The 25,598-nt window shown below is 53.3% G+C and overlaps 1 protein-coding gene across 7 annotated transcripts in view; it reads left to right on the forward strand.

Moving 5' to 3' along the window:
• The window catches only part of LOC105467899 (FLYWCH-type zinc finger 1), a 46,888-nt gene extending 34,559 nt beyond the window's left edge, over positions 1-12,329 (forward strand). For 5 of the 7 annotated variants that reach the window (XM_011717728.3, XM_071083974.1, XM_071083973.1 and 2 more), the window contains one exon: positions 11,582-12,329. In XM_011717728.3, the coding sequence (XP_011716030.2) occupies positions 11,582-11,621 (40 nt within the window). In that variant the 3' untranslated portion in view covers positions 11,622-12,329. Of the gene's footprint in view, positions 1-3,944; positions 4,143-11,581 lie in introns of those variants that run through there. The other 2 variants (XM_011717729.3, XM_071083975.1) reach the window with 1 other exon arrangement.
• Positions 12,330-25,598: the final 13,269 nt, after the last annotated feature.

The raw sequence follows: 25,598 nt of genomic DNA on the forward strand, positions 1-25,598 counted from the left end.
AGAGAGAGAACAAGAGGGAAGCTGCCAGCAGCAGAATTCAGGTTCTTCTCAACCACAGCCAGGCCATAAAGCAAGAGTCCTTTTTTTTTTGGAGATCGAGTCTCTCTGTTGCCAGGCTGGAGTACAGTGGCATGATCTCAGCCCACTGCAAACTCTACCCTCCAGGTTCAAGCAATTCTCCTGCCTTAGCCCCCTGAGTAGCTGGGATTACAGGCATGTACCACCACGCCCAGCTAATTTTTGTATTTTTAGTAGAAATAGGGTTTCATCATGGTGGCCAGGCTGAGTCTCAAACTCCTGACCTCATATGATCCGCCTGTCTCGGGTCTCCCAAGTGCGGGATTACAGGCAAGAGCCATTGCGCCCAGCCTTGTGATTGATTTGGAATTACATCCCACTGTGGTCAAAGAACATACTTTGTATGATTTCATTCCTTTCAGGCCTGGACTCAGTGGCTCATACCTGTAATCCCAGCACTTTGGGAGGCCAAGGCAGGCGAATCATTTGTGGTCAGGAGTTCGAGACCAGCCTGGCCAACATGGTAAAACCCCGTCTATACTAAAAATACAAAAATTAGCCAGGCGTGGTGGTACATGCCTGTAATCCCAGCTATTCAGGAGGCAGAGGTTGCAGTGAGCCAAGATTGTGCCACTGCACTCCAGCCTGGGTAACAAAAACCAAATCAAAAGCAGAAAAATTTGGGAAACTCATAAATATGAAGAAATTAAGACACTCATAAGAAACCAGTGAGTGAGACTGGGCACGGTGGCTCATGCCTGTAATCTCAACACTCTGGGAGGCGGAGGCAGGAAGATCACTTGAGCCCAGGAGTTTGAAATCAGTTGGCGCAACAGAGCATGATGCTGTGTGTAATTTTAAACAAACAGTGAGCCAAAGAAGATAAATATAAAATACTTAGAAATAAATGAAAATGGAGACACAACATAACAAAACTTATGGGATGCACTGAAAGTCATGCTTAGAGGGGAATCTATAGTGAAAGGAAGAAGCCGGCCAGGCGCGGTGGCTCACCCCTGTAATCCCAGCACTTTGGGAGGCCAAGGCGGGCGGATCATGAGGTCAGGAGATCGAGACCATCCTGGCTAACACGGTGAAACCTCGTCTCCACTAAAAAATACAAAAAGAAAAAAAAATTAGCCGGGCGTGGTGGCAGGTGCCTATAGTCCCAGCTACTCCGGAGGCTGAGGCAGGAGAATGGCGTGAACCCAGGAGGTGGAGCTTGCAGTGAGCCAGCTGAGATCGCACCACTGCACTACAGCCTGGGTGACAGAGCTAGACTCTGTCTCAAAAAAAAAAAAAAAGAAGCCTGGGCAACATGGTGAGACTTTGTCTCTACCAAAAAATCAGCCATACGTGGTAGCGTTGCTGGGAGGATCGCTTGAACCTGGGAGGTCGAGGCTGCAGTGAAGTGTGATCGTACCACTGCACTCCAGCCTGAGAGACAGAGCAAGATCCCGTCTCTAAATGAATAAACAGGGCCAAGCACAGTGGCTCACACCTGTAATCCTAGCATTTTGGGTGGCTAGGGTGGGAGAATCGCTTGAACCCAGGAGTTCCATACTAGCATGGGCAAGACCTCATCTCCACAAAAAACATAAAAAAGAACTAAAAGACCAGGTGTGGTGGCTCACACCTGTAATCCCAGCATTTTGGGAGGCCTAGGCAGGTGGATCATGAGGCCAGGAGTTCGAGAACAGCCTGACCAACATGGTGAAACCCCACCTCTACTAAAAATACAAAAATTAGCCAGGCTTGGTGGCGGGTGCCTGTAGCAGGAGAATAGCTTGAACCCAGGAGGTGGAGGCTGCAGTGAGCCGAGATTGCAACACTGCACGCCAGCCTGGGCAACAGAGCAAGACTCGTCCCAAAAAAATAAATAAAATAAAAGAACTAAAGTAGAAGGAAGGAAATAAATAGTAAATAAAACCAAAAGTTGGTTCTGTATAAGGATCAATAAAATTGACAAATATTTAGCTCTACCTAAAGATCAAAAAAACTGAAGAGCAAGAATACTGAAAATACTAAAATCGGGAATAAAGATGAGACCTTACTATGGACCTCATTCTGACAGTCTCACTCTGACACCCAGGCTGGAGTGCAGTAGCACCACCTCAGCTCACTGCAACCTCACCCTCCTGAGTAGCTGGGACTACACATACGCACCACCACGCCTGGCTAATTTTTCTATTTTTAGTAGAAACGGGGTTTTGCCATGTTGTGCAGGCTGGTCTCCAACTCCTGGGCTCAATCAATCCACCTGCCTTGGCCTCCCAAAGTGCTGGAATTACAAACATGAGCCACAATGCCTGGCCCCAGCTCATTCTGTAAGACCAATATCACCCTGATACCAAAACCAAGCAGAGAAACACAAAGAGAAAACCACAGCCCAGTATTTCTCCAGAACATAGAATACCAGCAAACAGAATCCAGCAACATAAAAAAGAATCATATACCATAACTCAGTAAGATTTCTCCCAGGAATGCATTAACATGAAAAACCAATTGGCCGGGCGCGGTGGCTCAAGCCTGTAATCCCAGCACTTTGGAGGCCGAGACGGGCGGATCACGAGGTCAGGAGATCGAGACCATCCTGGCTAACACGGTGAAACCCCATCTCTACTAAAAAAATACAAAAAACTAGCCGGGCGAAGTGGCGAGCGCCTGTGGTCCCAGCTACTCTGGAGGCTGAGGCAGGAGAATGGTGTAAACCCGGGAGGCGGAGCTTGCAGTGAGCTGAGATCCCGCCACTGCACTCCAGCCTGGGCGACAGAGCCAGACTCAGTCTCAAAAAAAAAAAAAAAAAAAAAGAAAAACCAATTAATGTAACACAGTATCTGTACAGATCAGCCTTAACACGGCAGGCCCGAGACTGCTGCCCTAAGAACAGCCTCTGTGCAAGGTTCACCCTGGGCTGGCATCTGGGAACCTTTTTTTTTTTTTTTTTTTTGAGACGGAGTCTTGCTCTGCCGCCCAGGCTGGAGTGCAGTGGCCGGATCTCGGCTCACTGCAAGCTCCGCCTCCCGGGTTTACGCCATTCTCCTGCCTCAGCCTCCCGAGTAGCTGGGACTACAGGTGCCCGCCACCTCACCCGGCTAGTTTTTTGTATTTTTTAGTAGAGACGGGGTTTCACCGTGTTAGCCAGGATGGTCTCGATCTCCTGACCTCGTGATCCGCCCATCTCGGCCTCCCAAAGTGCTGGGATTACAGGCTTGAGCCACCGCGCCCGGCGGAACTTTTTTTTGTTTTTTTTGAGATGGAGTCTCCCTCTGTCGTCCAGGCTGGAGTGCAGTGGTGTGATCTCCACTCACTGCAAGATCATAGTGAGTGATCAGCCTCCCGAGTAGCTGGGATTACAGGTGCACACTACCACACCCAGCTAATTTTTGTATTTTTAGTGGAGACGGGGTTTTGCCATGTTGGCCAGGCTGGTCACGAACTCCTAACGTCACGTGATCTGCCTGCCTCAAACTCCTGAAGTGCTGGGATTATAGGCGTGAGCCACCATGCCCAGCTGGCATCTGGGAACTTGACCAGTAGAGTTCCTGCGTGAATACAATGCTATCCCCAAATAACAATTGCTCACTCTTTTCTGTACAAATCATGTGATATTTGCTGAACACTTTTCTTCTGAGCCTGGAATTTCGGTGCCGTATTCACCCAGGCACAACGTACCTACATGACCAACCCCCAGAAAAACCCTGGCCTCCTAGGCTCAGGCAGGCTTCCCTGGTACAGAACACTTTGCACATGTCACAGCTCGAGGCTGGAGGATTCAGCACATTCTGCGGAACTCTGGGAGAGAGGACCCCAGGGGAGGGGGCTCCGGGGGAGAGGACTTGGGGGGCTTGTACCTGGTTTCCTCCGGCCCTCACCCCAAGTGCATTTTCCTGTTGCTAATTCCACGTCGCATCTTTTCACTGTAGTAAATCTCAGCCATGAGCATGACGGTAGACCAAGTCCCGTGAGTCCTTCGAGCGCAGTCACCAAGACTAGTGTGTGGCGGGGATGCCTGCACACCAGATCAGTAGAGAAAAGGACAAAAACCATGTGACAACGTCCAGCACCCTTTCATGATAAAAACATTCAACAAACTAGGAATAAAAGGAGCTTCTTCAACCTGATCAAGAGCATCTGTAAAAACCCCAAAAGCAGGCCAGGCGCGGGGGCTCACACCTGTAATCCCAGCACTTTGGGAGGCCAAGGCGGGCAGATCACCTGAGGTCAGGCGTTCAAGACCAGCCTGGCCAACATAGTGAAACTCTGTCTCTACTAAAAATACAAAAAATTAGCCAGACGTGATGGCAGGCACCTGTAGTCCCAGCTACTCGGGAGGCTGAGGCAGGAGCATCCCTTGAACCCGGGAGGCGGAGGTTGCAGTGAGCCAAGATCACGACACCGCACTCCAGCCTGGGAGCAAGCCCCCCGCCACCGCTGAAAAAAAAGAAAAAACAAACAAAAAGACTAGCCTGAGCAACATAGTGAGATGCCGGTTCTACAAAACATTTAAAAATTAGCTATGTGTGGTGTTGCATGCCCAGCCACTTGGAAGGCTGAGATGGAAGGGTCACCTGAGCCTGGGAGGTTGAGGCTGCAGTGAGCTGTGATCATGCAGCTACACTCCAGCCTTGGGGACAGAGAGAGAACCTGTCTCAAAAATAAAAGTAGAGCATGGCGGATCACAGGCGTGAGCACTTTGGGAGGCTGAGTCAGGTGGATCACCTGAGGTCAGGAATTCGAGACCAGCCTGGGAACATGGAGAAACCCGTCTCTACTAAAAATACAATAGCTAGGCGTGGTGGCATGCACCTGTAATCCCAGCTACTTGGGAGGCTGAGTCAGGAGAATCACTTAAACCTGGCAGGTGGAGGTTGCAGTGAGCTGAGATTGTGCCATTGCACTCCAGCCTGGGCTACAAGAGCAAAACTCCGTCTCAAAAGAGAGATCACATACAATTATGTATAGTACATAATATTTGATAATGATAATAAATGACTATGTTACTAGATTATATATTTACTATACTTTTTATCATTACTTTAGAATATACTCCTATTTAAAAAGTCAACTATAGGTCAGCCACAGCGTTGGCTCACACCTGTAATCCCAGCACTTTGGGAGGCCGAGGCAGGCAGATCACCTGAGGGCAGGAGTTCGAGACCAGCTTGGGAAACATGGTGAAACCCGTCTCTACTAAAAATACAAAAATTTGGCCGGGTGCGGTGGCTCAAGCCTGTAATCCCAGCACTTTGGGAGGCTGAGACGGGCAGATCACGAGGTCAGGAGATCGAGACCATCCTGGCTAACACGGTGAAACCCCGTCTCTACTAAAAATACAAAAAACTAGCCGGGCGAGGTGGCGGGCGCCTGTAGTCCCAGCTACTCGGGAGACTGAGGCAGGAGAATGGCATAAACCTGGGAGGCGGAGCTTGCAGTGAGCTGAGATCCGGCCACTGTACTCCAACCTGGGCGGCAGAGCAAGACTCCGTCTCAAAAAAATAAAAAAAATAAAAAATAAAAATACAAAAATTAGCCAGGCATGGTGGCAGGCACCTGTAATCCCAGCTACTTGGGAGTCTGAGGCATGAGAATCGCTTGAACCTGGGAGGTGGAGGTTGCAGTGAGCTGAGATTGTGCCACTGCACTCCAGCCTGGGCAACAGAGTGAGACTCTGTCTCAAAAAAAAAAAAAAAAAAAAAAAGTTAACTGTAAAACAGCCTCAGGCAGGTCCTTCAGGACTTTTTGGAGGTATCCGGAAAAGGCACTGTCGTCATAGATGACAGCTGTAAGTGTTACTGCCCCTGAAGACCTTCCAGTGGGACAAGATGTGGAGGTGGAAGATGGTGCCATGGATGACCCTGACGCTGTGCAAGCCTAGGCTAACGTGTGTCTTCGTTTTTAAACAAAAAAAAATAAAAATCCTTGGCTGGGCGCAGTGGCTCATACCTGTAATCCCAGCACTTTGGGAGGCTGAGGTGGGTGGATCACTTGAGGTCAGGAACTCAAGATCAGCCTGGCCAACATGATGAAACTCCATCTCTACTACTAAAAATACAAAAATTAGCCAGGCACAGTGGCTCACACCTGTAATCCCAGCACTTTGGGAGGCCAAGGCAGGCAGATCACAAGGTCAAGAGTTCGAGACCAGCCTGGCCAACATGGTGAAATCCCATCTCTACTAAAAATATAAAAATCAGCTGGGCATGGTGGCGCGTGCCTGTAATCCCAGCTACTTGGGAGGCTGAGGCAGGAGAATCACTTGAACCAGAGAGTCGGAGGTTGCACTGAGCTGACATTCACGCCACTGAACTCCAGCCTGGTGAGAGCGAGACTCCATCTCCAAAAAAAACAAAAAACAAAACAAAAAAAAGCCGGGCATGGTAGCACACACCTGTAATCCCAGCTACTTGGGAGGCTGAGGCTGCAGTGCACTGAGATAGTGCCACTGCACTTCAGCCTGGAAGACTCCATCTCAAAAAAAAAAAAAAAACTGGGCCGGGCGCGGTGGCTCAAGCCTGTAATCCCAGCACTTTGGGAGGCCGAGACGGGCGGATCACGAGGTCAAGAGATCGAGACCATCCTGGCTAACACGGTGAAACCCTGTCTCTACTAAAAAAAAAAAAAAAACAAACAAACTAGCCGGGCGAGGTGGCGGGCGCCTGTAGTCCCAGCTACTCGGGAGGCTGACGCAGGAGAATGGCGTGAACCCGGGAGGCGGAGCTTGCAGTGATCCCAGATCGCACCACTGCCCTCCAGCCTGGGCGACAGAGCGAGACTCCATCTCAAAAAAAAAAAAAAAAAAAAAAAAAAACCTGTCTCAAAAAATTGAAGTCCAACTTAAAAAAATTTTTAAATTCCTGAAAAATAAAAACTTATACAATGAGGTTCTAAAGAAAATATTTTTGTGCTGCTGTACCATGTATTTGTATTTTAAACCAAGCGTTATTACAAAAGAAGCTAAAAGTTACATCAAGTTACAGTAAGCTTAGGTTCATTTATTACCAAAGAAAATTTTAAAAAATGAGCATAGCAGGCCGGGCGCGGTGGCTGAAGCCCGTAATCCCAGCACTTTGGGAGGCCGAGACGGGCAGATCACGAGGTCAGCAGATCCAGACCATCCTGGTTGGCCGGGCGCGGTGGCTCAAGCCTGTAATCCCAGCACTTTGGGAGGCCGAGGCGGGTGGATCATGAGGTCAGGAGATCGAGACTATCCTGGCTAACATGGTGAAACCCCGTCTCTACTAAAAATACAAAAAACTAGCCGGGCGTGGTGGCAGGCGCCTGTAGTCTCAGCTACTTGGGAGGCTGAGGCGGGAGAATGGCGTGAACCCGGGAGGCGGAGCTTGCAGTGAGCCGAGATCACGCCACTGCACTCCAGCCTGGGAGACACAGTGAGACTCCGTCTCAAAAAAAAAAAAAAAAAAAAAAGACCATCCTGGTTAACACGGTGAAACCCCATCTCTACTAAAAAATATTTAAAAAATTAGCCGGGCGAGGTGGCGGGTGCCTGTAGTCCCAGCTACCTGGGAGTCTGAGGCAGGAGAATGGCATGAACCCCGGAGGCGGAGCTTGCAGTGAGCCGAGATTGCGCCACTGCACTCCAGAATGGGCGACAGAGCGAGACTCTGTCTCAAAAAATAAACAAACACAAAAATATTAAAAAAAAAAAAATGAGCGTAGCCTGAGTGTTGAGTGTTGTACATTAAGTCTGCAGCATACACAGTAATGCTTTAGGCCTCCACATTCACTCACCCACAGCAACTTCCCCCCCGCAAGCTCCATTTGTAATACATGTCCTGTATAAGTGGACCGTACCTTTTTTTTTTTTTTTTTTTTTGAGGTGGAGTCTTGCTTATCTCCAGGCTGGAGTGCAGTGGTGCAATCTCGGCTCACTGCAACCTCCGCCTCCCAGGTTCAAGTGATTCTCCTGCCTCAGCGTCCAGAGTAGCTGTAGCTGTGATCACTGGCACACTGCAGTGCACCTGGCTAATTTTTGTATTTTTAGTAGAAATGGGGTTTGACTATATTGGCCAGGCTGGTCTTGAACTCCTGGCCTCAAGTGATCCAGCCACCTCAGCCTCCCAAAATGCTAGGATTACACGCGGGAGCCACCGCGCCCAGTCAGCTTTCTTTTTTTGAGACAGTCTTGCTCTGACACCCAGGCTGGAGTGCAGTGGTATGATCTCAGCTCACCACAACCTCCACATCCTAGATTCAAGCAATTCTTCTGCCTCAGCCTCCTGAGTAGCTGGGATTACAGGCACGCACCACCACTCCCGGCTAATTGTTTTGTACTTTTAGTGGAGACAGAGTTTCACCATGTTGGCCAGGCTGGTCTCGAATTCCTGACCTCAGGTGATCCACCCACCTTGGCTTCCCAGAGTGCTGGGATTACAGGTGTGAGCCGCTACACTGGACAAGACAAAAGTTTATAGATAGGATGCCAAAAGCATATGCAATCAAAGAATAAATTGGACTTTATCGAAGTTAAAAACTTTTATGCTTCAAATAACACTATCAAGAAAGTAAACAGGCTGGCCATGGTGGCTCATGCCTGTAATCCCAGCACTTTGGGAGGCCGAGGCAGGTGGATCACCTGAGGTCAGGAGTTCAAGACCAGCCTGACCAACACAGTGAAACACTGACTCTGCTAAAAATACAAAAATTAGCTGGGCGTGGTGGCGGGCGCCTGTAATCCCAGCTACTCGAGAGGCTGAGGCAGAATTTCTTGAACCCAGGAGGCAGAGGTTGAGGTGAGCCGAGATTGCACCACTGCACTCCAGCCTGGACAATAGAGCAAGACTCTGTCTCAAAAGAAAAAAAAGAAAGTAAAAAGATGAAAAGACAACCCACAGAATTATTTGCAAATCATATACCTGATAAGGAACTTGTATCCAGAACATATTCAGCCTCCCGAGTAGCTGGGATTACAGGCACCTGCCACCACACCTGGCTAATTTTTTGTGTTTTTAGTAGAGATGGGGTTTCACCATGTTGGTCAGGCTGGTCTCGAACTCCTGACCTCAGGTGATCCACCCACCTCGGCCTCCCAAAGTGTTGGGATTATAGGAGTGAGCTACTGTGCCTGGCCCAGAATTCATACAATGAAAAGACAACCCAATTAGCAAATGGCCAAAGGACCTGAATAAACAGTTTCCCATAGAAGATTTGATTTCTGCGATGAATTCAAAGATATGCAAATTGTCAATAGGGATAAAGATTCTCAACATCATCAGTCTCAGGGAAATGCACATCAAGACCACTGTGAAATACCACTTCACACCCACTGCGATGGCTATTTAAAAAGACAGCCGGCCGGGCGCGGTGGCTCAAGCCTGTAATCCCAGCACTTTGGGAGGCCGAGACGGGCGGATCACGAGGTCAGGAGATCGAGACCATCCTGGCTAACATGGTGAAACCCCGTCTCTAATAAAAAAAAAAACAAAACAATTAGCCGGGCGAGGTGGCGGGCGCCTGTAGTCTCAGCTACTCGGGAGGCTGAGGCAGGAGAATGGCGTGAACCCGGGAGGCGGAGCTTGCAGCGAGCTGAGATCCGGCCACTGCACTCCAGCCCGGGCGACAGAGCAAGACTCCGTCTCAAAAAAAAAAAAAAAACACCATCTTCAATGAAAGAAGCCAGTCACAAAGCACATGGAGTATATGTAATTCTGTTCATATGAAGTGCCCAGAATAGGCACATTTAGAGAGACAGAAAGATTAGTGGCTGCCTGGGGCAAGGGAAGTTGAGGAGGGACACTAAGGATTTGAGGTTTCTTTTGATGGGGGGTGAAATGTTCTAAATGTGATTGCAGTGATGGTTGCACAACTCTGAATTGTACACTTAACGGATTTTATGGTATGTGAATTATAGCTCAGTAGAGCTCTTAAATATCCGTGGGGGGATGGGGAGGGATAGTATTAGGAGATATACCTCATGTAAATGACAAGTTAATGGGTGCAGCACATCAACATGGCACATGTATACATATGTAACAAACCTGCACATTATGCACATGTACCCTAGAACATGAAGTATAAAAAACAAAAATCCCAGCCAGGTACAGTGGCTCACGCCTGTAATCGCAGCACTTTGGGAGGCTGAGGCAGTCAGATCATCTGAGGTCAGGAGTTTGAGACCAGCCTGGCTAACACGGTGAAAACCCATCTCTACTAAAAATACAAAAAATTACCCGGGTGTGGTGGTGGGTGCCTGTAATCCTAGCTACTCGTGAAGCTGAGGCAGGAGAATCGCTTGAACCTGGGAGGCGGAAGTTGCAGTGAGCAGAGATTGCGCCACTGCACTCCAGCTTGGGGCAACAAGAGCGAAACTCCGTCTCAAAAAAAAAAAAAAAATCCCTTACAGTACTAAAAGAGAACCTGATCACATGAGTTCAGGAGTTCAAGACTAGCTTGAGCAACACAGGGAGAACCCCATCTCCACCAAAAAAAAAAAATTTGTTTAATTAGCCAGACGTGGTGGCATGTACCTGTGGTCCCAGCTACTTAGGAGGCTGAGGTGGGAGGATCACTTGAGCCCAGGAGGTCGAGGCTGCAGTGAGCTGTGATGGCACCACTGCACTCCAGCCTGGGTGGCAGAGTGAAACCATATCTCAAAAAAGAAAATTATTAAAGGAGAACTCTGTGTTTCTTGATGAAGAACCTTGAGGAGCTCGGAGTGATGCCCCTGTGACTTCCAGGGCAGGAATTGCAACGTTTTGGAAGTGTTGGGTGGTTCTCCCCCGAACATGCTGGTGTAGGAAGCAGGGAATTCCCCAAGTGTGTGTCATGGAACAACCTCATGTTGTAAAGGAATTGATACGGATGGATGGATGTGTGTGTAAAAATCATCAGCCAGGTGAGGTAGCTCATGCCTGTAATCCCAGCCCTTTGGTAGATGGGCGGATCACCTGACATCAGGAGATCGAGACCATCCTGACCAACATGGTGAAACCCCATCTCTAATAAAATACAAAAAAAAAAAAAAAGTAGCCGGGCATGGTGGCATGCGCCGGTAATCCCAGCTACTCAGGAGGCTGAGGCAGGAGAATCACATGAACCCGGGAGGCAGAGGTTGCAATGAGCCGAGATCACGCCACTGCACTCCAGCCTGACAACAGAGTGAGACTCCACCTTAAAAAAAAAAAATTATCTAGCTGGCCGGGCATGGTGGCTGACGCCTGTAGTGCCAGCACTTTGGGAGGCCAGGGTGGGTGGATCACTTGAGGTCAGGAGTTCGAGACCAGCCTGGCCAACATGGCAAGATCCCATCTCTACTAAAAATACAAACAATTAGCTGGGCTTGGTGGTAGGTGCCTGTAATCCCAGCTACTAGGGAGGCTGAGGTGGGACAATTGCTTGAACCTGGGAGGCCGAGGCTGCAGTGAGCGACGATCACACCACTGCACTCCAGCCTGGGGGACAGAGCAAGACTCTATCTCATAAATAAGTGATCTAGCCTGTGATATCCCCAGGAAAAAGGATTCCAGGAATCCTGAACTTTCTGTGTTATCTATTTCCACCATGTTTTGATGTGTGTAAAGAACATGTGTCTCTTTGTAATTAGGGACATCAAAGACGTCAGACTGGACGGCGAGTCCCAGTGAGCTGATACTGGCAGAGGAGCTCTGAGCCGCCCACCTGAGGTGGCTTCCCATCCATACGGGTGCTTCCCAGACACTTCGGTTTGCTTGGCAGAAACTTCTTTTCATTCTTCCAAAGCATCGATGGTCTTCGCATCTTCTCAGGGTGTCCCCTGGGAGGAATTCTTGGATGGTGTCCTTGTGTCGGCGGAGAACAGTGCTCAGAGCTGGCGCTTGCAGACTCGGGTGTCGTGGGGCAGGGCGGTGGCACCTTCCTGACCTTTGAAGGTGGTGACACAGTTGCTTGGACACAGACGCCCCTGCTCTCCGGCCACAGCACCCCTGGGTTTGCAGAGCAAGCAGCCTTCCCAGGGCTTTCCACCTGGCGAGGCCGCGCTCTGCTCAGCAACGTGAATGCCTGGGCAGCAGAGGCGCCTCCCCTTCTGTCAGGAAGCTGCACAGCGCGGCTTCAGCAGTCAGAGGGAACAGTCCGGAGAAGCAAGATGACCCCACTGGGACTGCAGAGCCTCCTGCTTACTAACAAGGACCCGTCCTCAGCCGCGAGGTCCCTCACTCCCACCCTGTAATTGTGGGGGGTGTGCCAGCAATAGGTCTGTCCCCTGGCAGGTTGGCCACGGAGCCCACCATCCATTGCAAGGCTGTGACAGCCCGGGCACCCCCGCTTCTCCTCTGCTTGTACGGTTCCCCCAATAAATCCTATTTTCCATCTCACCGTGTAGAGCAGGTGCTTGTTCACATCCCCCTTGCAGCAACAGTTGGCCACCGTGAAGTCACACCCCATCATGTCTCCATGCCAGTGCCCAGCAGGCGACTGCCCCACCATGCCTGGGTAGTTATGGTCACCTGGCCCAGATATAACCTGGACCAACAGTGGATGGGGACACCTGGAGTTGGGGCCTCTGGAGGGACTGCTGAGGGGCCAGCTGCAGCCCGTGGTCTCTCCCAGGCCCGATGTGGCAGGTCATGTTGCTGAAAGAGGCGGGATGCTCTGCTCTGGCCATTAGCCTGAGTTCCCCCGGAGTCATTTGCATAAGCCTGGGCAAGTGGCACCCTTGGGCCAAGGGCAGACTTGCCCACCTGTCCATCCTTTGCCGATGGCAGAGGACATGGGACACAGTGGCTGCTGTTCGTGGCCCTGAAGCATCCTGCCCTGAGGCGGACCGAACTGCCCCCAGCTGGACTCGGGGCCAAGGCTACAGATCCAGTACTCCAATCCCGACTCTCACTGTGTGGTGCAAATGTGCACGCCCACAGGAGGCAGCCATGCCCGAGGAAGGCATCTGCTGAAAGATGGTCCAGCTCATGCCGCCACCAGCTGGACCTCTGGTCAGGCTCCCTGCAGAGGGGGAAGCTCCACACGTGCCCAAGATACGAGAGAAACGCCCGGGTCACAGCAGCCTGAGTCACTGCAGCCTCTGCACCTGTGGGCTGGTTGCCTCTGTGATGGGGCCTCCATGGCCAGCATCTTCCTGCCATGGTCACATCATGCCATGCCCTGTCACTTGGCTGGGCTCTAGGCATCCCTAAGCGAGTGTGAGACGAGTCAGAGGAAGGATATCAGCTTCTCTTCTCTTTTGGACATTTGCGTCATTGACCGGGGCTGGCCCACTCTTCCTCTGCCTCGCGTCTGCTTTGACCTCAGAGGAGAGATGGCAGCCTACGTTGCTGGGCTGAGACTCTCCAAAGTACGTGAATTTGGATGATGCTGTTGCCTTGGGCAGGTTCACAGCCACCAACCTGCACCCTGGTGGCCACTCAGCCATGACAAGGACCTGACAGCCACTAAGTGAGCTTCAGAGCCTTCCTTTGGAAAGTGCCAGAGCCACCAGATGTCCCCTGCCCAGTCACTGTCACAGAGTTAAAGCGTGCGGGTGAACGCTGGCTGCAGAGTGTGCAGCCCAGCAGCGGCTCAGCGGGGCAGCTCCTGCTTCCAGCCCTGGCTCTGCTGGTGCTTCGCCCACAAACCCTGCTGTGTGCCATCTGCACCACGTGGTGTGTGTCGGTGCCCTTTGACGTGACAGTGCCAACAACGTCTCATGAAATTTAAAATAAATTCCCAAGGCATCAGAATGGTATCAACAAAGAACTCTAAGTTTGAAAATGGGGGTAGGGGCAGTGGCCAGCTCTGGGAGCCCCTGAACCCCCGGTCCCTGACCCACAGTCGTCAGGTGGGCCCCATCCCCCCGTGGTCCCAGCCTAGCCTCCTGTCCCACCTCCTCTGCCAAGTCAGAGTGGCACAGGACCCCTGCCACTAAGGCCAGCAGGTGTGTCTCTGAGCTGTCCGCAGGCACTTACTGCCCTCCCAGGTCCCCTCCAATGCCAGCTCCTCTGGCTTCCCCTCCCAGTCCCCTTCATGAGCCCAACCTTGGAGTGGGGGTTGGTGATTTGGGAGCTGGACCTCAGCCCGCTTCTGCTCTGCCACATTTGGGGTTCACGGTTTGTCAGTCAGCCCTCCCTTCTGCAAATGAGACCTGGGTGTCGTGTCCAGCTGCCTCCTGGGCCCTGCCCACCATCTCCCGTGAGCACCAGCAATGCAGGCGGCAGAGGGGACTGTCCCCTGCCCTCTTGCCTGAGGGAGGAGACCACGGATGAGTGACAGTTATCCTCGATGCCCTGCCTGTCCTGCGTCCCATCAGTCGTCAGGGGCTGCCACCTGCCTGCTTTGTCTTTTTTTTTTTTTTTTAAGATGGAGTCTTGCTCTCACCCAGGCTACAGTACAATGGCATGATCTAGGCTCACTGCAACCTCCGCCTTCCTGGTTCAAGCGATTCACCTGCCTCAGCCTCCTGAGTAGCTGGGACCACAGGCGCCTGCCACCACGCCCGGCTAATTTTTGTATTTTTAGTAGAGACAGGGTTTCTCCATGTTGACCAGGAAGGTCTTGATCTCTGGAACTCGTGATACATCCGCCTCGGCCTCCCAAAGTGCCGGCCCATCAGTGGCTTTTAATAAGTTCACAGGGTTGTGCATCTATCACAACTATCTCATTCCAGAACATTTTCATTACCCTGAAAAGCAGCCCCTTCCCCATTAGCAGTCCCTCTCCTCTGCCGTTTTTTTTTTTTTTTTTTTTTTTTTTTCTTAAGACAATCTCACTCTGCTGCTCAGGTTGGAGTTCAGTGGTGTGATCTTGGCTCACTGCAACCTCCACCTCCTGGGTTCAACCAATTCTGTTGCCTCAGCCTCCTGAATAACTGGGATTACAGGTGTGCACTCCCACACCCAGCTAATTTTTGTACTTTTAGAAGAGGCAGGGTTTCAAAATGTTGGCCAGGCTGGTCTTAAACTTCTGGGCTCAAGCAATCAGCTCCCCTCAACCTCCCAAAGTGCTGGGATGACAGGTGTGAGCCACACTCCCGGCCCCTCTGCCTGTTTCCTTCCCTCGTGTGCTAAGGGGCTGATGGGCCCCTTCCTCTAGAGTGTAATGCTGAGAGGATCTAGAGAATCCGGGGAAGGCACGAGGACAGCAAAGGAGACCCTTTCATGGGTCCCTGTATTCATAAACATTCCCATCCCTCAGTCCCTGACTCATGCAGGGCCCAGCCGATGGCAGGTGTGACCACAGCAGTCTCCAAGCCTGTCTCCCTGCCTGCATTGTTCCTCTGCAAAACCTGGCCCCATCATAGCTCAGCGAGAACAGGGCACTTCCTCAGTGCACATCCCAGCACACGCACCTGCCCAGGCACACTTTCCTTGGCCTCTTTTCTGAAACAGTCTCACTCTGTCACCCAGGCTGGAGTGCAGTGATGCGGCCTTGGCTCACTGCAGCCTCCAACTCCTGGGCTCAAGCGATCCTCCCACCTCAGCTTACCAAAGAGCTGGGACCACAGGTGTGCACCACCACATCCAGCTAGTTTTTTAACTTTTTTTTTTTTTTTTTTTTTTGAGACAGAGTTTCGCTCTTGTTGCCCAGGCTGGAGTGTGGTGGTGTGATCTCGGCTCACTGCAACCTCCACCTCCCAGGTTCAAGCGATTCTCCTGCCTCAGCCTCCCAAGTAGATGGGATTACAGGCATGTGCCACCACCCCCGACTCATTTTGTATTTTTTTTTTTCATAGAGACAGGGTTTCACCATGTTGGTCAGGCTAGTCTCGAACTCCTGACCTCAGGTGATCTGCCCGCCTCAGCTTCATAAAGTGCTGGGATTACAGGCTTGAACCATGGCCTAATTTTTAAATTTTTTTGTGGAGACAGAGTCTCTGTGTGTTTTCCAGGCTGGTTTCAAACTCCCGAACTCAGGAGATCGATCCGCCTGCCTCAGCCTCCCAAAGTGGTGGGATTACAGGTGTGAGCCACTGCTCCTGGCTCTAAAAATGCAAATTGAAGCATACAACACCTGCCTCAGGTGTACTCGCCCTGTTTTTCGCATCAGGTGTGACTACCTGGTTCAAGGACCAGAAGCCAGACGTACCCAAGGGGGTTCTCTAGAGCCCAAGGGGACGACAGTCCCTGGCCTCAGGCTGCTAGCACCAGCCACGGTTGCCTCCAGATACCCGTTCCACTGGCCCTCCTCCTGCCTCCAGCCACCTGCTCTGCCTCCCAACCTGCGTGGCCAACAGAAGACATCCAGCTGCCCAGGAACGAGACCAATCACCCGGTCCCCATTCTGAAGCCCCAGAGGAATAGGTCCAGCTGGGGGCACTTAACCATAGTCAGGGCCACTTTGTGCACACTGCCTACCAGGCCCCTGATGAGGAGGGCGCTGGGCCTGAGCAGCCTGTCATTGCAGCCTTTGGGGGTCCACACCCTGCCTAATGAGCCTCGCCCCTCACCACCCTCCACCCTGCCAGCTCCTCCACACTCCAGCACACAATTGCTGCAGAACAAATTACTAGAAATTTATCATCTCGAAACAATACCCACTTACCTCATGGCTTCTGTGTGGCAGGAGTCCCGGGAGGGGACTGCTGAACCTCTGCTCAGGGTCTCACAGGCTGCACTCGAGGTGTCAGCTAGGGCTGGGATCTCAACCGAGGCCTGAGGTCCTCTCCTGAGCGCTTGTCGTTGTGTGCAGAATCTTTTTCTTGCAGCTGTGGAGCCGATGGTCATATGCTTCTTTGGCATCAGGAGGGGGCGGCTCTGCAGTTTCTAGCCTCTTAAAGGCTGCACCTGAGCTAGCCAGGCTTAGCCAGATCAACCTCCCTTCTGATTAACTCCAAGTCACCTGATTAGAACCTCCGGTTACACCCGCAGAAACCCCTTCACTGCAACACCACCGGAGAGGCAAAAAGAAAAACAGGAAAAGGCCCTCCACCGGTGCCACAGAACAATCCGATCACAGGAGAGGTGGCCCATACTCTAGGGAGGGGGTCACAGAGCACAGAGACCCCGAGGGGGAATCTCAGGGCCACCTCAGAATCCTGCTGGCCACAGCTCCCAGCCCACCCCTCACTAACCACCAATCCCCTCCCTGACCTGGGAGGAGCACCACACAGGGAAGGGGTGTTGGGGGCCTGCCTGTGGAAGTGCCCTGGCTTGGAGGGACCCCACTGGGCTGTGCCCCTGCCAGCCGTGTGGTTCCAGACAAGTCCCTGTGGGCCCCACTCTCCCTGGTACTGCCCAGTCTAAGGCAGGAAGCCTTGGGGACTGTGTGGGGTGCCCGAGTGGCCCTTACTGGGGTCCTGAGAAGAGGCCTGCCTGGACCTCACAGATCTGCTAGGGGTGCAGGGGTCGAGGGAAGGCCCCCCTGGGGGACAGGCCGGACACCAAGCCATGCCCCCTGCGAGGCCTGAGGACAGCATGGCATGCCAGGACCCAGGGACCCCACCTGCTGGATGCTGCCCAGCCCTCTCCTCACCTGCTCCGGCCCCCACCAGCCCCCACCTTTGGGGTGCCCATCCACCCCTGCAGGGGAGGGTGCCGCCCAGCGGGGAGGAGCGGCCTCTGCTACCTCCCTCGGTGTTTCCCGGAAGAAGCCCAAGCCCCACGCTGGGGACGGGCCGCTTCTGCCCAGTCCCTCCCTCCTCCACGCCTGACACCTGTGGGGCCGGATCAGGAGCCCCACCTGTGTCTACACCGCCCTCCCCTCCTGGATTCACTGTCACTCAGGCTACAAGAACAGTTGTTCTGAGCACTTATGTTCGAGGCAAATACTCCTCCCTTCTATGAAGCAGTGTGGGCTGGGGGTCCTCCTTCTATCCAAAGCTGAGGGCCCTTCTAGTGCCCCTCAGGCCCTCAGGGAGGGGATGGCGGGGTAGGCAGCTAGGAGGGACTGGACCCCGCTGAGGGGGCTTCCAGTCACCCCTCATTCAGACGGGGTGGAGACCAGCTGAGGCCTTCCTGGGGAGAGGGCACCCCCAGCCCTGCCAGCGAAACTTCACCGGGCCTGCAGGCCTGGGGCAGGGGGAGCCGGTGGGCAGGGGGAGCCACTGAAAGTCCGGGGGGTGGGCACCGCTTTTTAGGCAGCAGCAGGTCAAAGTCAGGAGGGTGAGGGTGGCCAGGACTCTGAGGGCAATGAGGGTCCCCGGGAAATGTGAAGCCCCCCACCTTCCATGATACTGAGGGAGGAGCCCGTGGAGGAAGGAGTGGGCGGGGTGGGGGCAGGTGGCTCACCTCCTTGTTACCCCCTCCAGGAACCAGGTCATGGTCATCCTCGCTTGTTGGGAAGGGCCGAACTGGCTCTGCTCGCCCCCACACCAGCCCCCAGACCAGCTAAGGCTCTTGGTCTCTCACCTTCCAGGGATCCCGTGCCCCCACACCCCACTCAGGCCGTGCACCACTGACCAGGCCTGGCCTACCTGTGGACAGCCTCCCTCCCCAGGGTGCAGGAAGGGGCCTCTCTTGATGGAAAGTGAAGCCTCAACCTGAGCGGGAAAGAACAGGAAGAAAGAGCTTGGCTCACCCGCCCCCAGCCCCTGGAGCTGCCCGTGTGGACCCCTCCCTGCCCCTGCACAAGAACACAGTGACCTATTCAGACAGATAGAGAGACAGACAGACTCCTGCGTTCAGACAGAGCCCCAGCCCAGCCAGGGCAGGGCAGCTTCCAGCAACTCATGCAGACTTTTTGGAGGCCGAGGCCACAAGCTCCCCAGAAGCCATTCTGAGCCGGCTGGCCTGAGGCCCAAATGAAGTCAGCCAGCCCTGGGCACTCCCAGACCCTGCCAGCCTTGGGGTCCTTATCTGAGAAGGGCAGGTCCTGCAGACCAAGCCACTGGGGTGAGGGCCAGTCATCCAGCATCCCCATGGGAAAACCCCTCCACATCCACCAGGGAGTTCAAGGGCTGAGTTGAGCTCTGAGTTTCCAAATCAGGGCCCCTTCCTGGCTCTGCCTATGCTGGTGACCAGAGCATCTAGGACAAGCCGGCAGCAGGTGACCCCATCCCACCAAAATAAGCCTGACTTTGGGCATCTCGCCCCCTGCTGTGTCCCACCCTCACCTGTTCCCCAGGTGGTAGGAGAGGCACAGAGGAACCAGGCAGCTCAGGAGGCAATGGTGGGTGGGGCAGATAGCAGGCTGGAGGTGGAGGGGTGGAGATCAAGGAAGGCTTATCAGAGGAGGCAGCTCTGAGCTCCGAGGCACGAATTTACCAAGTGAAGATGCAGGCAAGAAGCACATCAGGCCGAGGGAACAGCAGTACAGCAGCCCAGAAGGCAGAAAGGACCAGACCTGGGGAACCAGGAGGAGATCATGCTGGGGTGTGGGGGATGCGGTGGGGGTGAGGTCAGGGAGGGAGGCATGAGCCAGTCCAGGCAGCACCTTGAAGTGTTCTGAGAGCTTCCAGAGCGTTCTTTTTTTTTTTTTTCTTCCCTGCTCCCTCACCCAGGCTGGAGTGCAGTGGCGCGATCTCAGCTCACTGCAACCTCCGCCTCCTAGGGTCAAGCGATTCTTTTGCTTCAGCTTCCCAAGTTGATGGGACTGCAGGTGCATGTCACCACATCCAGCTAATTTTCGTATTTTTAGTAGAGATGGGATTTCTCCATTTTGTCCAGGCTGGTCTCGAACTCCTGAACTCAAGTGATCCGCCCACCTCGGCCTCCCAAAGTGCTGGAGTTACAGGCGTGAGCCACTGAGCCTGGTCAGTTTCCAGAGGATTCTTATCAGACCAGCGACACAATCTGATTTAAAGTTTAATGACTCTCTAATCACTTATCTGATAGTTCAGTGTTTAATTACTTGAGAAAACACTGGTTGCTGGTGAGGATGACAGAGGGTGCGAGTGAGGAGTTAGACATCAATAGGGTGTTCAAGGGTATCCCAGAACTTTGGGAGGCCAAGGCAGGTGGATGACCTGAGGTCAGGAGTTTGAGACCAGCCTGGACAACATGGCAAAACCCTGACTCTACTAAAAATACAAAAACTAGCCAGATGTGTTGGCAGGTGCCTGTGATTCCAGCTACTTGGGAGGCTGAGGCAGGAGACTCACTTGAACCCGGGAGGCGGAGGTTGCAGTGGGCCGAGATGGCACCATTGCACTTCAGCCCGGGTGGCAGAGCACAAAAATATATAAATAAGTAAATAAATAAATAAAATTTACATGTTCGGGCCGGGTGTGGTGGCTCACGCCTGTAATCCCAGCACTTTGGGAAGCTGAGGCGGGCGGATCACAAGGTCAGGAGATCGAGACCACAGTGAAACCCCGTCTCTACTAAAAATACAAAAAATTAGCCGGGCGCGGTGGCGGGCGCCTGTAGTCCCAGCTACTCAGGAGGCTGAGGCAGGAGAATGGCGGGAACCCGGGAGGTGGAGCTTGCAGTGAGCCGAGATCGCGCCACTGCACTCCAGCCTGGGCAACAGCGTGAGACTCCGTCTCAAAAAAAAAAAAAAAAAAAAAAAAAAAAAAAAAAAAGAGTGAAACTCCATCTCAAAAATAAATAAATAAATAAATAAATAAATAAATAAATAAATAAATAAGCTGGCCAGGTGCGGTGGCTCACACCTGTAATCCCAGCACTTTGGGAGGCCAAGGCAGGTGGATCACGAGGTCAGGAGTTCAAGACCAGCCTGGTCAAGATGGTGAAACCCTGTCTCTACTAAAAATACAAAAATTAGCTGGGTGTGGTGGCACATGCCTGTAATCCCAGCTACTCGGGAGTCTGAGGCAGAGAAGTGTTTGAACCTGGGAGGCAGAGGTTGCAAGGTTGCAGTGAGCCAAGATCATGCCACTGCATTCCAGCCTGGGCGATAGAGCGATTCTACATCTCAAAAAAAAAAAAAAACAAAACAAAACACACACACACACACACACACACACACACACACACACAAAACACACACAAAAAAACAGCTGAATGTGGCAGCACGCCCCTGTGGTCCCGGCTACTTGGGAGGCTGAGGTGGAAGAGTCTCTTGAGGCCAGGGGACTGAGGCTGCAGTGAGCCATGATCGCACCACTGCATTCCAGCCTGGGCGACAGAGCAAGACCCCATCTCAAAACAATAATAATAATAATAATAAAAGAAATAAAAGGTGACAGGGGCAGGGGTGGAATTTGGACACAGCTGCAAACAGGAAGAACGGCATGTGAAGATGAAGGCAGTTAGAGTGAGGCTTCCACAACCAAGGAAGGCAACACAGAAGAAAAGAATGGGATGGGCAAGGGAGGAGGGACTGGGCCAGGTGCCGTACACAGCAAGCTCCCAGTCTTGGTAACCTAACCCACAGATGTTTGTTTTTCAGTCATTCAGAGATTTGTGCCAAGACTTCTGTTTAGCAGGCACCTTCCACCAGGTCACTCAGGGATCCAGCTCCTTCCATCCTCCCCTACGTATCCCCTCCGCTCAGTTGGTGAATGGTGAAGAGAGAAGCTGAGGCTATGGCAGGCCAGACCTGGCAGGGACTTTCCAGGGATCTTGTAAGTGTTCTAGCTGGGTGTGGCGGCTCACACCTGTCATCCTAGCACTTTGGGAGGCCAAGGTGGTAGATCACTTGAGCTCAGGAGTTCCAGACCATCCTGGGTAACATAGGTAGAGTATGTCTCTATTTATTTATTTGTTTGTTTATTTGTATTTTTTCGAGATGGAGTTTCGCTCTCATCACCCAGGTTGGAATGCAGTGGTGCCATTTCGGCTCACTGCAACCTCTGCCTGCTGAGTTCAAAATATTCTCCTGCCTCAGCCTCCCGAGTAGCTGGGATTACAGGTGCCCACCATCATATACAGCTGTTTGTATTTTTAGTAGACACCGGATTTCACCATGTTGGCCAGGCTGGTCTCAAACTCCTGACCTCATGATCTGCCTACCTCAGCCTCCCAAAGTGCTGGGATTACAGGCATGAGCCACTGCACCTGGCCAAGAACCTTCCTCCCTCCCTCCCTCCCTTCCTTCTTTCTTTCCTTCCTTTCATCTTTGAGACGGAGTTGCCCAGGCTGGAGTGCAATGGCACAACCTTGGCTTACCACAACCTCTGCCTCCTGGGTTCAAGCAATTCTCATGCCTCAGCCTCTTGAGTAGCTGGGATTACAGGTGCGCGCCACCAGGCCCGGCTAATTTTGTATTTTTAGTAGAGATGGGGTTTCTCCACGTTGGTCAGGCTGGTCTCAAACTCCTGACCTTAGGTGATCTGCCTGCCTCAGCCTCCCAAAGTGCTGGGATTACAAGCGTGAGCCACCGTGCCTGGCCCAAGAACCACATTTCTAACAAGCTCCCCAGTAATAATGGCGCTGGTCCAGGGACCAAACTTTGAGTACTGAGAGGTGTCATTCCTGCTGTTGCCCTTCTAGCCACACCTCATGTAGGGGAAGTGGGGAAATGAGTCCAGTGTTCGTGCAGGAGCTGTAGGAACCGGGATCAGTAAACAAAGGTAGGGGGTGCGGCTAGGAAGAAGGCAGGAGGAACACAGCTGTCCCAGGAAGGGGGACAGGGCAAAGTATCATTGCTGCTGAGGATGGGTGAGGTCACAACTAGGACTTGCGGCCCCTCAGCAGGGGCCTCTTTCTGAACTCCTGGGAAGGCCCCGAAAGATCCCCCGGGGCTGCTTTCAGGGGCTCAGAGGGGCCCATGAACCCCTACCCCACCCATTCCTCATCCAGCTGTCACCCTGGAGAGGTGCCCCACTGACCCACTGCCCTTCTGAAGACAGAGTGTGGAGGTGAGGCCCAGCCTGGTTCATCTCTCCCAGGGCCTCCCCAGCCTCCAGGGGGACCCCCTGCCCACAGATTTCTGGGGCCTCCTTTTGCCTTGGTGGCCCTGATGTGCCTCTGCCATGAGGAGTGGGCCCCAGATGGAACACTGTCCTCACTAGAGAGGTGAGAAAAAGGAAGGAAGGGCCAGGCACGGTGGCTCACGCCTGTAATCCCAGCACTATGGGAGTCTGAAGGGGGCAGATCACCTGAGGTCAGGAATTCCAGACCAACCTGGCCAACAGGGCAAAACCCGGTCTCGAGATTGCAATGAGCCAAGATGGCGCCATTGCACTCCAGCCTGGGCAACAAGCAAGAGACTCTGTCTAAAAAAAAAACAACACAAAACAAAAAAAACCTGTCTGTACTAAAAATACAAAAATTAGCCAGGCATAGTGGCGCCCACCTGTAATCCCAGCACTTTCGTAGGCCGAGGGGGGCAGATCACCTGAGGTCAGGAGTTCAAGACCAGCCTGGCCAACATGACAAAAGCCCGTCTCTACTAAAAATACCAAAATTAGTCAGGTGTGGTGGCGCCTGCCTGCAATCCCAGCTATTCGGGAGGCTGACGCAGGAGAATCGCTTGAACCCAGGAAGCAGAGGTTGCAGTGAGCTAAGATCGTGCCACTGCACTCCAGCCTGGGCAACAGAACAAGACTCCGTCTCAAAAAAAAAAAAAAAAAAGAAAGAAAAAAAGAAAAGAAAAAGAAAAAAAAAAAAGCAAGAAGACCAAGGGCAGCTGAGCAGCCCCAGGTGGAACCCAGGTATCCTGACTGCACCGGGTCTGGCCCAGACCCAGAGCTTCGGGCAGGAAAGGTCTGGGCTCAAACACGCCCACCCTGCATTGCCTTAAGAAGGGCAGGGCTGGGCTGGGAGCGGTGGCTCAAGCCTGTAATCCCAGCACTTTGGGAGGCCGAGGCGGGCGGATCACGACGTCAAGAGATCGAGACCATCCTGGCTAACACGGTGAAACACCGTCTCTACTAAAAATACAAAAAAAACTAGCCGGGCGAGGTGGCGGGCGCCTGTAGTCCCAGCTACTCGGGAGGCTGAGGCAGGAGAATAGCGTGTACCCGGGGGGGCGGAGCTTGCATTGAGTCGAGATCGCGCCACTGCACTCCAGCCTTGGCGACAGAGCGAGACTCCATCTCAAAAAAAAAAAAAAAAAAAAAAGGCCAGGACTGAGCCTGCTCCTCCCTTCCTGGGAGGCTGCTTCCTGGGAGGCTGCTTACTGGGGCAAAGTGGCCTGGTCCCTCCTCTTGCTTAGGTCCCCCAGCTTCTCAATTTCTTCCACCTTGGGCAGGGCAAAACCTGTGTTCCATGTTCCATAGGAGAGAAAGGCCAGGCTGGCCTCTGGGTTGCTTCTGCACCTACCTCTTTGGCTCCTTTCTCTCTGCCGCCCCCATGTGGCCAATGTACACCAGCGAACCTGCTTCCCTCAGAGATGACAAGCCAAGCCTGTCAGGCCCTAGGGACCCCACGCTGACCCCTGCCCTGGTCTGGCCTCAGTCTCCCTGTCTGTGAAATAGGCTGCTGGAGATTCTGCTTCGAAGGTGTCAGCTGGCGGCAAGGATATTCGAGGGGTGAGGAGCAGGCATGAGAGTATCTCTGTGTACCCAGAGATCCCTGAAAAATCAGAGACCCTGGAAGCCAGATGGAGGTGTCAGTCAGCGTCCAGAACCTGGATCAGACTAAGCGGAGTTTGAAGCCCAGTTCCAACATTTAATAGCTGGTGACGCCCACGAGTCACCAGTTACCACCTCTGCGCCCCATCTGCAGAATGGGGAGATGAAGTTGTCCCCCCTCGCAGGGTGTCAGGAGGGCAGACATGCTGCTGCTTGCAGAGCCCTAAGTGCCAAATGCTTGGGAAGTGGTGGGGGGGGTGGGCTTCTTAGTTCTGGAAGTTTCCATGAGTGACCTGAGACTGGAGTTTGCCGCAGGGATCTCCACCCCACTCCATCTCAGTGTCCCAGCCTCAGCACTGAGCACCCCCTTCCTCTCACCCACTGCCCCCTCTGGAGGAGACAGGCCTGGGCCAACTGAACCGGGTGTCACAGTGCCAGGGACAAAGGGACAGATTTTTTAGACAGTGCTCTCTCGAGGGAAGGGGCCGATTCCTCCACCAGCGTCCCAACCCGGCCCCCTTTCCCCACATAGAGTCCTTAATTGTCCCTGTCCCCACCTTGCCCCATCATCAGAGGGTGAAGCTCCCCACGCACCACCATCGACCAGGCCTGCCCCTAGGACACCCTCTGTGGACTGGAGCCTGGGAGGACTTCACTCAGCCCCCTCCAAGAGAGACCGGGCAGACAGGTGGTCTCGGCTGCTCCCTCCTCAGAAAGCGCAGTTGGGTTCCAGGAAGTCAATGGGTGATGGAGGACCCCAGCTCAGGGCTCAGTGAGCCGGACCAGCCTGGCCGCTGAGAGAGCTCCCGGAGGAGGCGACCCGACCGGGACCCTGGTTTAGAGTCTCAGCAAGCCAAGCTCCTTCAAATGCCCCCACCTTGGCTCCACACCCCTCCTCCAGACCGCACTCGTGTGAGGCGCTAGCTGGAAGATCCCTGCGGGTGCCAGCACCGCAGTGGGTGCCCGGGCCTGGCAGAACCTCGCTGAATCCCATCTTGCTTCTCCATCGGCAGCGGGGCAGAGAGGGTGTGGGGGCTGCAGGGCGGGGACAGGTTGGCCTGGGCTCAACAGCTTAGCGAGGGCCTGGTGCGGGCTGGGCAGGCTGGACTGAGGGGCAAAGGGGTCTGGGCGGGGCGGGGCCGCTCTGGGCGCCTGGCCCCCACCAGTTCCTCCCCCGGCCCCCGCCTCTGCCCTCCCACGCACCTGCGCTGGCCTCCCCCCAAGCCCTGGGGGCAGCGGGCGGGTGGCGCTGGGAGATCAGAGGACTCAGAGGAGTCGGGCCCAGGGGGAGGGGGCG

Source organism: Macaca nemestrina, chromosome 18, assembly GCF_043159975.1.
Source record: "Macaca nemestrina isolate mMacNem1 chromosome 18, mMacNem.hap1, whole genome shotgun sequence".
In the NCBI taxonomy this organism is placed as follows: Eukaryota; Metazoa; Chordata; class Mammalia; order Primates; family Cercopithecidae; genus Macaca; species Macaca nemestrina.